The following is a 13,352-nucleotide window of genomic DNA, read 5'->3' as shown; positions in this document are numbered from 1 at the left end:
GTTTAGGTGTTTTATGTAACTGAAAGTGGTTAACTCTTGTTGGGTTAGGAAAGGCTTCCTAGAGGTACTGATTTCTGAAGAGAGTGTTGAATAGCAATTTGCCAGGTAATCACTGTGGAGGTGGGCATTAAAGGTGTGGAGTCCTGCAAATATATCAGGATTAATGGTAAAGACTTAGCATCATAAATAGGTAATAAGATAGTGAATAAATGGGAGCAGATGAAATTGCCAGGGGCATAGATGATCATCATAGAGGTGGGGGAAAGCAAGGACTAGACTCAGAGGAACACCGGTGGTTAGAGGATGGGCTGAGGAAGAGGGTGCCCAGCAGAGGACGCAGAGATAGAAGTGCGTGTTCAGGAGAGTCACAGAGTAAGGGTGTCGCTGAAGCCAGGAGAGGAGAAAGTGACAGGATGGGAGGAGCATAATGACAGATGCCACAAGATTAAATAAAAATAGAACCAAGGAATGTCCATTAGTTTGTGCAAACAAAGGTCATTAGTCTTGAGAGAGTCATCTCAGTAGAAAGGTGGGGTGTGGGCAGGATTACAGGGAGGAATGGGGGAGGAGGGAGGGAAATGTGACTGTAGCTGGAAGGAGAGAGATGTTAGTAGCAAAGGGGACTAGAGGTCAAGGGGGGCTGCTTGTTTTGTTTTCCTTTGTTAATGAGAAATACTGGTGTATGTTAGTCCTGGAGGTCCGTGGCATGGGCTGGAGTACATGCAAAAAACCTATGTATGTGACAGCTACAAGATTAAATAAAAATAATCTCTCCCCACTTGGTGTTGGCTGTCCTTCTGAAGGGCTATTTAGCTCGTAGGTGTTATACCCATCTCAAGCTTCACAACTTTTCTAGTCTGTTGTATGAGCCAGTTAGGAATCATCGGGTTCCTTGTCACAGAAACCCAACTTTAAATAAAGAAAAAGAAACTTGTTTGTTCAAGAAACTTAACTGTGCAAAGTCAAGCAAAATCCTACATAATAAAGAGGTAATATGCAAATTGATCCTTATGCCCTTGCACAAGATGGCCGCCCCCCATGTGGTCAAAGATAGCCACCACAAGATGGCCAGCAGGGAAGGGTAGTTGTGAGTGATCAGGCCAGCAGGGGAGGGCAGTTGGGAGGGACCAGGACTGCAGGGGAGGGCAGTTGGGGGGGGGACCAGGCTGGCAGGGGAGGGCAGTTGGGGACAACCAGACCTGTAGGGGAGGGCAGTTGGGGGTGACTGGGCCTGCAGGGGAGGGCAGTTGGGGGCAATCGGGCCAGCAGGGGAGCAGTTATGCGTCGATCAGGCTTGCAGGGGAGTGGTTAGGGGGTGATCAGGCCGGCAGGCAGGTGAGTGGTTGGGACCCAGCAGTCCTGGATTGTGAGAGGGATGTCCGACTGCTGGTTTAGGACATCCCCCGAGGGGTCCCAGATTGGAGAGGGTGCAGGCTGGGCTGAGGGACACCCTCCCCTCCAGTGCATGAATTTCGTGCACCGGGCCTCTAGTCTATTTCAGAATTATCTGGAACCAGACACTAATTAACTAACTCTTTCTAATCCATTTGTGTCTGTCTGTCTGTCTGTCTGTCTGTCCCCTCTGTCCTATCTGTCTATCTCTCAGCTTTGTTTCTTTCTAAAGGTAGGCTTCATTTTTAACCACTGATGCTTGCTCTTTGTAGCTAGGCCAATGGATGCCAACAGCTTCTAAACGCCTGTTCTCATAACTCTACCAAGGGAGAGAGGAAAAGACTTTCCCATGGCTCCAGCACTTTGCTTGGTCGGCTTGGACTGAGCTACTAGGATTGGTCTAGCTAGGATGAGGAGCCCATCTTTTGCCAAGTCACTGTGACTGGAGAGGCAGGGTCATAGAAGGAGACAGCATCTCCCACTGACCTGTGTGGTGGAGGACAGTCTCAGAAGAGTGGGGAGTTATTGCCTGAGAAAAGAAGGGTGCTAGGAAGACAAAATGACACATGTTCAATAAATTTGGTTAGCACAAAACTTAAGTGCAGTCTCAGAACAAATGGTTTGGAATGGGGGGCAGGGAGCATTTTCTGAAAATACCTGCCAGGATGTGTCTCTCCCGAAAAAGGGGATTCCAGTTCCATTATAACTTGGTTTTGGTAGAGTTTGAATAAACCACATACAGAGACTTAGCACTTCACAGTTTAAAAGTAATTTCACTTGTATCAGTTTATTTAAACTAAAGATAATGCAGTGGGCATTTTTCATGTCCATTTTTGAGAGTACAGACTGTTCTTACCCAATATTCCATAATCAGTGGGTAGGTAGTGACTTTGGGTTTGGAATCAGTAGTCCTAACTTCAAATATTTCCTCTATTACACCCAACTTTAGTGTTAACGGAAATACAGTTTTTTTATTTTATTTTTAATTTTTATTATTTATATATATCTTTGCCTGTTTGTTTTATTGATTTCAGAGGGAGAGGGAGAGGAGATGGAAACATCAATGCTGAGAGAGAATCATTGATCGGCTGCCTCCTGCACACCCTACACTGGGGATTGTTTAGATCTTGTCCAGTTTTAGGAATTGCTTTTGCCTGTGACTTTTAAATTGTATCTGTAAATCAGTTATTCCCAATTCATTATAGTGAAGATTTTGCAGATTCTTCATGCCACCACTAAAACTGCTATTGTTGACACAGTATCTTCTAAAGAACAAAACAATTTTTGGTTTCTTTTTAAAATGTTATGGCATCCCTTAATCACTAGGTACTCCATAAGATTATGTATTTCTAGACAGCCTAGAATTAGTGACTTTAGAGTGGTTTCTAACCAAAGAATGATATGGTCAGTTGCCTGGTATGGTAATTCTCAAATTTGATTGATCAGAAAGGAAAAAGGTATAGAAAAATAGAAGTTTTTAAATATTAAATTTATTTATTTTCTTAGCAGTTTTCTGATATAATTGTCTGTTTCAGATGAGAAGAAACAGATGGTTGCAAATGTGGAGAAACAGCTTGAAGAAGCAAAAGAACTGGTATGTACAGACTCGGTAATATATTTTAACACACGACCAGAGTCATTTAAGCTGATGCCTTCCACTAGCCTGTTTTATTGCAGAAATGTAAAATGACTAATTAGCATTTTATAATTTAAAATTCATTCGTTTTTAAATTGAAGAGAATTTAATAGTTCCTTGGGATTTTGTTTTTCTTAATAAAGATGAGAATATCCAGAATATCATTAAATATCCAGCTCTAATTTTTATTCCTTAATAATACATTTTATAATAGCTGTCAATAGCCAATGCTTTTGGGAGGGCAGTTGGGGGTGACTGGGCCTGCAGGGGAGGGCAGTTGGGGGCAATCGGGCCAGCAGGGGAACAGTTATGCGTCGATCAGGCTTGCAGGGGAGTGGTTAGGGGGTGATCAGGCCGGCAGGCAGGTGAGCAGTTGGGAGCCAGCAGTGTTTTATAATATTAATAATATTAATTTTTATAAAAACTCTGGGAGACAAGTACTATTTGTCAAAAACTGTTAAGGATCTGAGATTTTTTCCTACTTGCTCACTAATAAGTGAGCGTGCCACAATTTCATGGATGCTAATAGAAGACACGAAATTCTTAGGTCAGAGACAAAAGACTTTTATCACTCACAGCGAAAGCAGCTGCCAGAGTTTGAGCATCCTTGTATGAGTTCCCTGAGCCCCAATTTCCACAGGAGTGGCAGAGGTGGCCCAGATGTATACCTACACATACAGTGGAATGTCTTACAGGAGAGGAACATGGAGCCTGGGAAACATACTGCTTTACAGCAGCCTGTAAGCAAGCCTTCCCTTTGTCCCAGAAGTTCCTCTCCCAACATTGCTCCCCGCAAATCCTACCTTGAGAAATGTCCAGGGGAAAGAGTGGTAGGGCCTTGCATTCTTGGCATGCCCAGAAAGACTTACAGGAGTCTGAGAAAACCATGGAGGAGTGATTTTCAACACTGTGATTATGCACCTCCCCCCATTTTATAGATGGGAATACTGAGGCTTAGAAAGGTTAAGTAACCGGTCTGAGGTCCACACCAATAAGTGGTGGAGTAAGAATTTGTATCTGTACTGGTATATGCTAAACCCAGAGCTCTAAGTAATCCACTATTTTTTATATGTAAATACATTCACAGGGAGCAAAAAATATTGTACCCCATTTATTTTGTTTTAAAAGTCAAATATTGCAAGTATGATTTAACTTGTTACTGCTCTGTGGCCCTAAATGAGTGTGAACGCAGGCATCTGACTTAAAAGCCTATCTTCTTAACCATCATAATATTTCTGTACTGCCTCCCATTAGATGCTCATGTGTTGTATTTGAAGTGTTATATGATGACAGGTTGTTAAAAAGTGCCCTGCTGTGATTTCAGTGAGCTTTGTATAATTTAACATTTTACTGTATCCATTTAACTCCAAATCAACGTGGTGATAAAGTGTAAGAAGTGAAGCTGGAGGATGAGATCACATGTTGCTTAGTGATTTTCCTAATCAGAAAAGACTTTCTAGAAGAATTTTTACCAAATGACTAAGGCTGGGAAGACACTGTGTGCTCAAGGTTGGAAATAATGGTTTGGTTTATCTTCCCCATAGTCCTGGTGGTTTGGGGTCACAACACCTGGCCAAGTTGGACTGAATGATGGGATACTTCAAGCATATTAAAATCATTGTTATTAAGGATGTTTGGATTAATGCATGTGTTTTCATAGAAATTCCTGAGAAAGTAAGTACTTTGGTGCTCAATGTGTTACTTGGCAAGCACTCAGTAACTGTTTGTTCACCTAAACAAAAATGAAGCACAAACGTAGTCCCAATATTATTTGATCCCAGGCAGGTAACTCCCTGGACCTGGTTCCTCAACTGTAAAATGAAGAATTGAAATGAAATCCTTTCTACTCTAAACATCTGGTCAAATAAAGAGTAAGCATACGGTTTAAATGACGTTTTGCTCTCATCCTGTCAGCTTGAGCAGATGGATTTGGAAGTCCGAGAGATACCGCCCCAAAGTCGAGGAATGTACAGCAACAGAATGAGAAGCTACAAGCAAGAAATGGGAAAACTTGAAACAGATTTTGTGAGTCAAATTCCATCCTTTGTCATATTTACTGATCTTTATACTGAATCTTTATTTATGTCTTCTCACATTTCCTCCACATGCCTCGCCTCACTCAGCATTAAGTGTGTCGTCTTCAGGAGGCTGTGCAAAAGACAAGCAATACCTTTCATTGTTTGTGACCCGGGACCTACAAATGTTCACAGAGCTACCTAATGATGGAAGTCAAGGGATACTGGATTCATGACTCACAGACATACCCAAACTAGGTGGTCCTTTGAGTTTGGATAGTATTTCCTGGTATTTAGCATTTATTAGAATTTTGAAACCAAATTTCAGGCCTTAAAAAGTTTGCAGCCTTTATAACCCAATAGTCACAGATGGACTTAAGAGGCTCATAAATGTCCTGAAATTTTATAATCACATGTTGCCTAATGATGTTTAGTCATATACAATGGTGGTCCCATATAATCAAGCTGAAAATATTCTATTGCCTAATGCTGTTGTAATAATGGTGTCATAATGTTACTGCTCAACGCCTTGCTCTCGTGTTTGTGGTGATATTTTTAAAAACGTACTGCACTGTCATTGATATAAAAGTATATTGCATATAAGTTACAGTCCGTAATGCTTGATAATGACAATAACTGACTATGTTACGGGTTTAGGCATATACTATAGTATACTTTTTATTATTATTTTAGAGTGTACTCTTTGTACTTACATTTAAAAAAGGTTGCTATGAAACTGTGCTGTGCTATGCTCGAAACAGCCTCGTACATCTCGTGTTTACCACATATCTCCTGGTTACATCATTCTCTCTTGTGCTTGATTTAATCTCATGTTGTTTCATTCATCGTGCCCCTAAGTGTACAAAACCCACTGCTAATGTTGCCAGTAAGAGGCCATGTGGAGTGATTGACCTAAAGTCAAAATTAAAGTGAGTAAGGACTATGAAGGTAGAAAATCAATGGTGGCTATTGCTCTCCAGTCAGGCATTCCCAGTGCCACCATTGCTATGATCTCTCAGAACAGAACAAAGTGACAGGAGCTATTAAAGTATCTGCTTCATTGAAGGCAATGAGACTTAACCAAAATTAGAGAAGGGCCTGTGTCAGACATGGGGAAACTTCTAATGTCCTGGAGGGAGGACCAGACACAGCAGTGTGTCCCTCTCAGCACCAGGACCGTTACAGCCAAAGTGGAAAGTTTGTTTGTAGAGTTGAATGATTAGGCTGGACCTGGCTGTGATGATGAGTTTACTGCTATTCTGGGTGGTTTACACAGTTCAAGAACTGTTACTCATTACGTAACGGGAAAGTGAGTGCTGAGTCAGCAGGTGCTGGTGAGAAGGCAGCTGAAGGATTTTTGGCAACTCTAGCTAAGCTGACTGTGGAGGGAAATTACCTGCCAGAGAAAATCTTCAACATGGACGAAACCTCCCTATTCTGGAAACAGATGCCTGGAAGGACTTTCACCAATAAGTAAGCTAAGTCAATGCCGGGTCTCAAGGCCATTGAGGACAGCTTTATAGCTTTGGTGGCAGCGTTGTAGGCTGCAGACAGAAATCCTTTGTGATCTGGTGCAGTGAGAACCCAGGCCTTCCAGCATATCAGTAAGCACACACTGCCAGTGTTCTGCAGGAGCAATAAGAAATCATGGATGACCAGTGACTCAGCTCCCCCCGCCCCGCCCCCGCCCAAGATGCCCTCCTGGGCTCGGGGTGATGTCACCAAGGAGTGATGAGAACATTCAACTGGTTCATCCATGACTTCAGAGGATTTGCCAAGAATGTGGAAGTTGCAAAAGTCAGCAAGGCTGTGGGGGGACGTGTTTCCTCTTGGTTGATGAGAAGCTGATGGAGGGCTTTTAGAAGTGAGTGGTCCTTTGATTCCTGTTTTACAGCTTCCTTCATCCACTCTACCATATCACATGGGATATTTGAATAGAGTGTAGGAAATATTTATACAATTCCCTTTTATTCTTATTTTCTTTTTATAGTTAACTAAAGGCCCGATGCACGAAATTCATGTAAGAGTAGGCCTTCCTTCCCCCGGCTGCTGGCACCAGCTTCCCTCTGGCACCTGGGACCCGGGCTTCCCTCACAGCCCCGGCTTCGTCCGGAAGGTCGTCTGGAAGGATGTCTGGTCTAATTAGCATATTATGCTTTTATTATTATAGCTTACTTATTTTTTAAAGGAATGGAGAATAGCTTCTTAAAGATATTGATACCTTTCTTATGGTGATATACCGTATCTAGAAATATTGAATCTCAAGAAAAAAATTGCAGAATTGGTCCTTCATCTCTCATTTGCCAGGTTTACTGCAAATGAAGCAGCTCTCTGATTCCCACTGTAATAGCACAACTTTGGGGGAACATTTATGCCAATGGGGAAAGGCAGAGGGCACCTCAGTACTTTTTCCTTATAGCCCAATGGCTTCTTGCCTTTTTTTTTTTTTTCCTAGCCCACCTCCCCTTCCCCTCTGCCTTCCCTGGGTTCTTCAGGCTGCTTCTCCTCACTTACTACATTTCTAACTCAGACCTCTGAGATTCCTATATCTTAGTATTTACTGGATTCTTCTCCCAGAATCCATTCAACACCAACACTTCAATTTGACAAGTACTCATCACTTCCGAGTTTTCATTTTGATTTTCCCCTCTCCCATCACCTTGCACAGCCAGTTGGTCACTGTGAATTAACCATTCTGTCACTTAGCTATCTCCTGTCCCACCTCCACTGCTGGAAGCCTTCATTTCTTCAGTCTGGATGCTGTAGTAGCCTCTCCTCCTTTTGTTCCTCTCCCACTTAAACCACCCTCTTCAGCACGTCAGAATTCTCACACACTGATCTGAATACGTCCCAGGGTCCATAGAGTCTTACAGAGTCTTCATTGCTTGCTGGATGAAATCTAGGTCAACTCCCAGGCTTTCTATTCTGTTCCATTGCTTCCTCACATGTCTAGTAATTTGATTATCCTGTGCTCAGTATCATGGATCATGTGTTGTTAAAGCGTATAGTTTGTCATTTTCCCTTTTTTAAATATATTTTTATTGATTTCAGAGAGTAAGGGAGAGGAAGAGAGAGATAGAAGCGTCAATGATGAGAGAGAATCATTGATTGGCTGCCTTCTGCATGCCCCACACTGGGGATCGAGCCCGCAACCCAGGTATGTGCCCTTGACCAGAATCGAACCTGGGACCCTTCAGTCCACAGGCCGATGCTCTGTCCACTGAGCCAAACCAGCTAGGGCTGTCATTTTCCTTTAGAGCAGTGCATCTCAATGTTTTTCCATTATTACATTACACTTCTAAGGAACATTTTTATTTATTTATATAAATATTTTTTTATTGATTTCAGAGAGGAAGGGAGAGGGAGAGAGAGATAGAAACATCAATGATGAGAGAGAATCATCAATTGGCTGCCTCCTGCAGGCCCCCCACTGGGGATGGAGCCCACAACCTGGGCATGTGCCCTTGATCGAATCGAACCTGGGACCTTTCAGTCCTCAGGCCGATGCTCTATCCACTGAGCCAAACCGGGTAGGGCGCTAAGGGAACATTTTTAGACTTTTTAAAAATAATTTTCCCTTCCTTCCCTTACCCCAGTGAGTGGTCGGCAAAACTTGGCTCGCGAGCCACATGCGGATATTTGGCCCCTTGAGTGTGGCTCTTCCACAAAATACCACGTGTGGGCGCGCACATACAGTGCGATTAAAACTTTGTGGCCCATGCGCAGAAGTCGGTTTTCGGCCTGAGTCTTATTTTGAAGTGGCGTTAGAACCCTCAAGGGGCCAAAGAGCCGCATGTGGCTCGCGAGCCACGGTTTGCCGACCACTGCCCTCCCCCATGAAATGTTAATATCACAGATATTCTGTATGTCTGTATGTCTATGTCTGCTCATGTGCAATGGCCCTTTGGAGGACCACACATCTGTGTAAAAGCTAAGATTCTCCATCCTCCCAAGAACCAGTTTTTGCCTCCATGAGCATGCTAGCACCTCTGCTGACAGTGCATGCTTTGGAGACTGTGGAGCTTTGTTTGGGCAAACAGATGATTTCCTAACAGACCAGATCGATCCTCTCAAGGCTATTGTTCAGCGATGTTAAGACGTGTCTAGCGCAGTTCTGCTTTTGACGTGTCTTTCTCGGGCTCCATTTGATTACTGGAGCATTCAGTGACTGCTCTACCCTTTGGTCAGAATTCTGTCTCCCTGCTTCAGGTGACCTCCGGAATCACCCTTTCCTTCATAGCTCCCCAATACTGTTCTCTGCAAGACCTCAGGAGAGCTTGCCATCTGCATATGCAAGCTCATTTTCAGCCAGAGACCTAAAGAGACCCCTTTATAGATTTCTGAAGCTCTTTCTCTGGTGGCTGCCTTCTTTCCATCACCCTGCTCAATGCCATCCACCTCAGCAGGGCCAAGCTGCACGTCTGCCTCCTGAGCTCAGCGACGTCTGTGTTCTATTTGGGCTCCACCCCAGGTGCTGTCGTCGGGAAAGTACCTGCGTGGTTGAGAGCCATGCGGTTGTAGGGCTCACTTCAGGTGTCCCCTTCTCCCAGGGACTGCGATCCTGTTGTCCAATTTTTGAAAACAATTCCTTTATACATGTTGTCCATTTTTTTTTAAAATATATTTTATTGATTTTTCACAGAGAGGAAGGGAGAGGGAGAGAGAGATAGAAACATCAATGAGAGAGAAACATCGATCAGCCGCCTCCTGCACACCCCCTACTGGGGATGTGCCCGCAACCAAGGTACATGCCCTTGACCGGAATTGAACCTGGGACTCTTGAGTCCGCAGGCTGACGCTCTATCCACTGAGCCAACCAGTCAGGGCATGTTGTCCATTTTTAGAGTTGTTCGGAGTGGGGAGGTTAGTCTTGACCAATTCCTCCTGTCACGACTGGCATGAAAGTTCAGTGTAGTCTTACTGTTTATTAATCCTTAGAGGATAATTGTGTACATCTGAGAATGGAAAAGTAATAGTCTCCTGTTTACAATGACCTATCATAGAATTTAATTTGTACTGAATAAATACCTACCTAAGAGATTTTGAAATTCAGGTTAGAATTTGTATTTATAATTGTGGGAAGCTTGGGGAAGGCAGTGGTCATCTCTAACCCTTTTATGTTGTTGCTACTTATGATGACTCAGTTCACTGGCCTAACTAATTCCATTCTTGACTTTTAGCCTCATATAACCTAATTTTTAAAAATATATATATTTTATTTCAGAGAAGAAGGAAGAGGGAGAGAGAGATAGAAACATCAATGATGAGAGAGAATCATTGATCAGCTGCCTCCTGCACGCCCTCTACCGGGGATCAAGCTCGCAACCTGGGCATGTGCCCTTGATCGCACTAGAACCTGGGACCCTTAGTCCACAGGCCAATGCTCTATCCACTGAGCCCAACCAGCTAGGGCTCACCTAATACTTTAATTTTTGACTTATTATAGTGTCAGAGTAAGTTAGGAATATTAGGTCCAGAGAACTTAAAATTCAGTCACTTTATTTTTTAGTGAGGAAACGAAGGACCAGGAAGACCAAGTGACTTAACCTTAAAGTCACACTGTGGTTTGGAGCCAGAACCAGAATCACGTAACCTGAACACATATTCTAGTGTTCTCTCCTTGATTCTTTGTTTCCTGGCTTCACGTTTCCATAAAAGTCAATTTAATAGCCTCTTTATGTATCTGAAAACTTTAAAAAAATTAGAATTTACATATTTAAGCTGTTTTTGTAATTTCTTCCTTCAATATTTGTGGGAGGTTAGCTTGGAGATGGCCATGTGAGGGCATTCCAGGAAAACGAACCAGCTAATGGGGGGGAAATATAGGTGAGGATTTTCCAAGTTTAAGACTTTATTTGCTTCTTAAGAAAATAAAATCAAACCAACCAACAAACAAAAAACCCAGACTTGTACAAGCCAACCAACAAAAAACACTAATGTTGTATAAAATATTTGAGCACGTCTCAGTAAGTTGAAAAAGAAAGAAACAAGTACATGATGCAGCAGGATAAGGTCCCTAACTTGGTGAGAATGTGGTGTGTTGAATGCCTTTTACATCTCTGATCTTGTCCTATGATGCTAGCCCCATCTTGTGGTTAATTTGGGTAGTTGCGTATTTCTTTTTTCTTGTAGCAAAGATGAACTTCCTTTAAGACCTATATACACATACATCCAGGATTTGGCAAGGAGGATTAGATTGTAATGAATGTTAGAAGTAGAGCTTTTTAGCCGCAGTTTCAAGTTCACTTCTATCCCAGGTCAGTGGTGCCCGAATGCTGTCCTTTCCCTGTTTGGCAGGCTATGTGATGTGATTGTTAGACCAGCTCCTAGTGCAGAGCTGTCTACATCAGAGAATGACACTTCTATTGACCGTCTCAGCAGTGAGGCTGAATGGTCCTAGAAACCAGCTACCTGCAGACTCTCCAGACTCTTGGAGTTGGTCCCTTAGGTCAGGGTTCAAAGGATATTGTGGAACAGCTTGAAGCTTTTACTGCTGCTACCTGCACTCTCTTTTAGCAGGTGAATGGACAACTTGAGCATCTGAGTTTATGAATGAAGCCAGTACCCATATTCTATTTTTTTTTAAGTCTTTTAAATTTTGGCTTTTGTTGAAAAGACAAGAACACGATGCTCCTGTATACATTTTATCTTTTTGGTTCTGATTCCTGGGATATTTTATGTATATTCTGTGGAAGCTGTAGAAAACCAAGAAAGCATGTTTTTTAAAGACTGGGTTGGTGTCTGTGGTTGTAATTGTAGCATCAGCTTAATTTTTCTTGCAGGGATATAAATGCATTCTAGAAAGAAATAAGAAAGCCAGCCTGGACAGAGCTGTCTCCGAAAAGAAATTTCCCTCCAGTGTGTGCACTTAACAAATATGCTTTCCATTTAAAAATTATGTTGTTGTTTGAAACTCTGTAAAAATAAAGCCTGCTTATTGTGAAATGAATATTCCTAGAGGGTAGAAAGAAGAAAAAAATCACCTTAGCTCTGTTACCCCCAAAGATCCACATTTTAACATTTATTTGTTTCCTTGCAATCTTCCCTTCCCTTCTCTCTTGCATAATTTATTGTTTTATTTTACATAATAATGTTGTTACTCTATCCACATTTTTTTAACCTTTTTTTAAAGCACAGATTCTAACCTTGATATTTCCCATTTCTATAAATTCTTAGTCATCTTAATGGTTACATAATATTTCAATCATTGATGTGAGTTCATATTTTGTTGAATCCTAATATATTTCCATTTACTCTCTCCATAATTTATTGTGCTACAATCAACTAGAACAGCATTACTTTCATTAAAAAAAAGAAATTTATCATTTCTCAGAAGGCAGGTTCCTGAATCAAGGAGTATCAACAGCAACATTATAGCTATTATTAAAATATTCCTTGGAATTACATTTTTATTGTGCCTCATCAAATCATCTTTGTTTTTATTTCTCTATATTTTCTCTGCTTTTATGTGATTTCAGAAATAAAAATAGGCAAACCAGGGCTAAGTACTTTTATATGCATTACTCATTCAGTCCACAATTATATGAGAAAGATACTGTCATTAGCTGCCATTATAGGGATTTTGCAACTCTGGAATTAGATACAACTGAGTTGTTGTCTTTTTAAGATACTCTTCCATGGGAGATACTATATCAGTGTTGGTAAGGCTAGCAGATATGCCCGGCTCTCAACATCTGATCTAAAATTGAACTCATTTTACATTTCCAATATTTATTAATCAGAAACTGAAAAATATTTTAGTTGTCTGGATATGACTATGACCTTTAAGGAAGAAAGTCATACTATATTTAGGTGCATATACATAATTTTCTTTGTTTGCAGATATTTTCTTAGGACGGTGGTTCTCAAGGTTGTACTAGGTGAAATGGTTAGAAAACTGTCATGAGTGGGCCTCCTTTGTTTGTAGGCTTCTCATTCCAGGCTTTGACCTTGGTAATTCTCGTACTCACAGAAGTAGCCTCCAATAATTTCAAAGGCCGACACAGGAAATGGACACGCCATATAGGGAAGAGACCAAAGTCTATTTTCAGCTGACGTGATGCCTCCTGGGCGCTGATCTGTGCTTGTGTGTCACTCTGGTCTCCTAATCCAAGATGCTGTTTTAAAAGGTTCATGCTCTTGACCCTTCTTCCCACCGTGTATACTTGAATGGAACAGGGGTACATATTAAATATTGTGTCGTTGGTCTTATGTACTGAATTTGAGCTTGCCCTTAATAGATTTTCTTTGCTCTGGAAGCTCTGACACTTCCTTCCAATGGGAACTGTTTTTATGAGAACTACTTTGGG

General features: G+C 41.8%; 1 protein-coding gene across 4 annotated transcripts in view; it reads left to right on the top strand.

Moving 5' to 3' along the window:
• Nucleotides 1-13,352, top strand: part of VTI1A (vesicle transport through interaction with t-SNAREs 1A) — a 325,141-nt gene that overhangs the window by 4,381 nt on the left and 307,408 nt on the right. For all 4 annotated transcript variants that reach the window (XM_080643014.1, XM_080643011.1, XM_080643012.1 and 1 more), the window contains exons 2-3: nucleotides 2,928-2,986; nucleotides 4,943-5,053. In XM_080643014.1, coding sequence (XP_080499140.1) covers nucleotides 2,928-2,986; nucleotides 4,943-5,053 — 170 coding nt within the window. The remainder of the gene's footprint in view (nucleotides 1-2,927; nucleotides 2,987-4,942; nucleotides 5,054-13,352) is intronic.

Source organism: Plecotus auritus, assembly GCF_963455305.1.
Source record: "Plecotus auritus genome assembly, chromosome: 9".
Taxonomy (NCBI): Eukaryota; Metazoa; Chordata; class Mammalia; order Chiroptera; family Vespertilionidae; genus Plecotus; species Plecotus auritus.
Note: the sequence above shows the minus strand (reverse complement) of the source record. Positions and strands in the feature narration are given on the sequence as shown.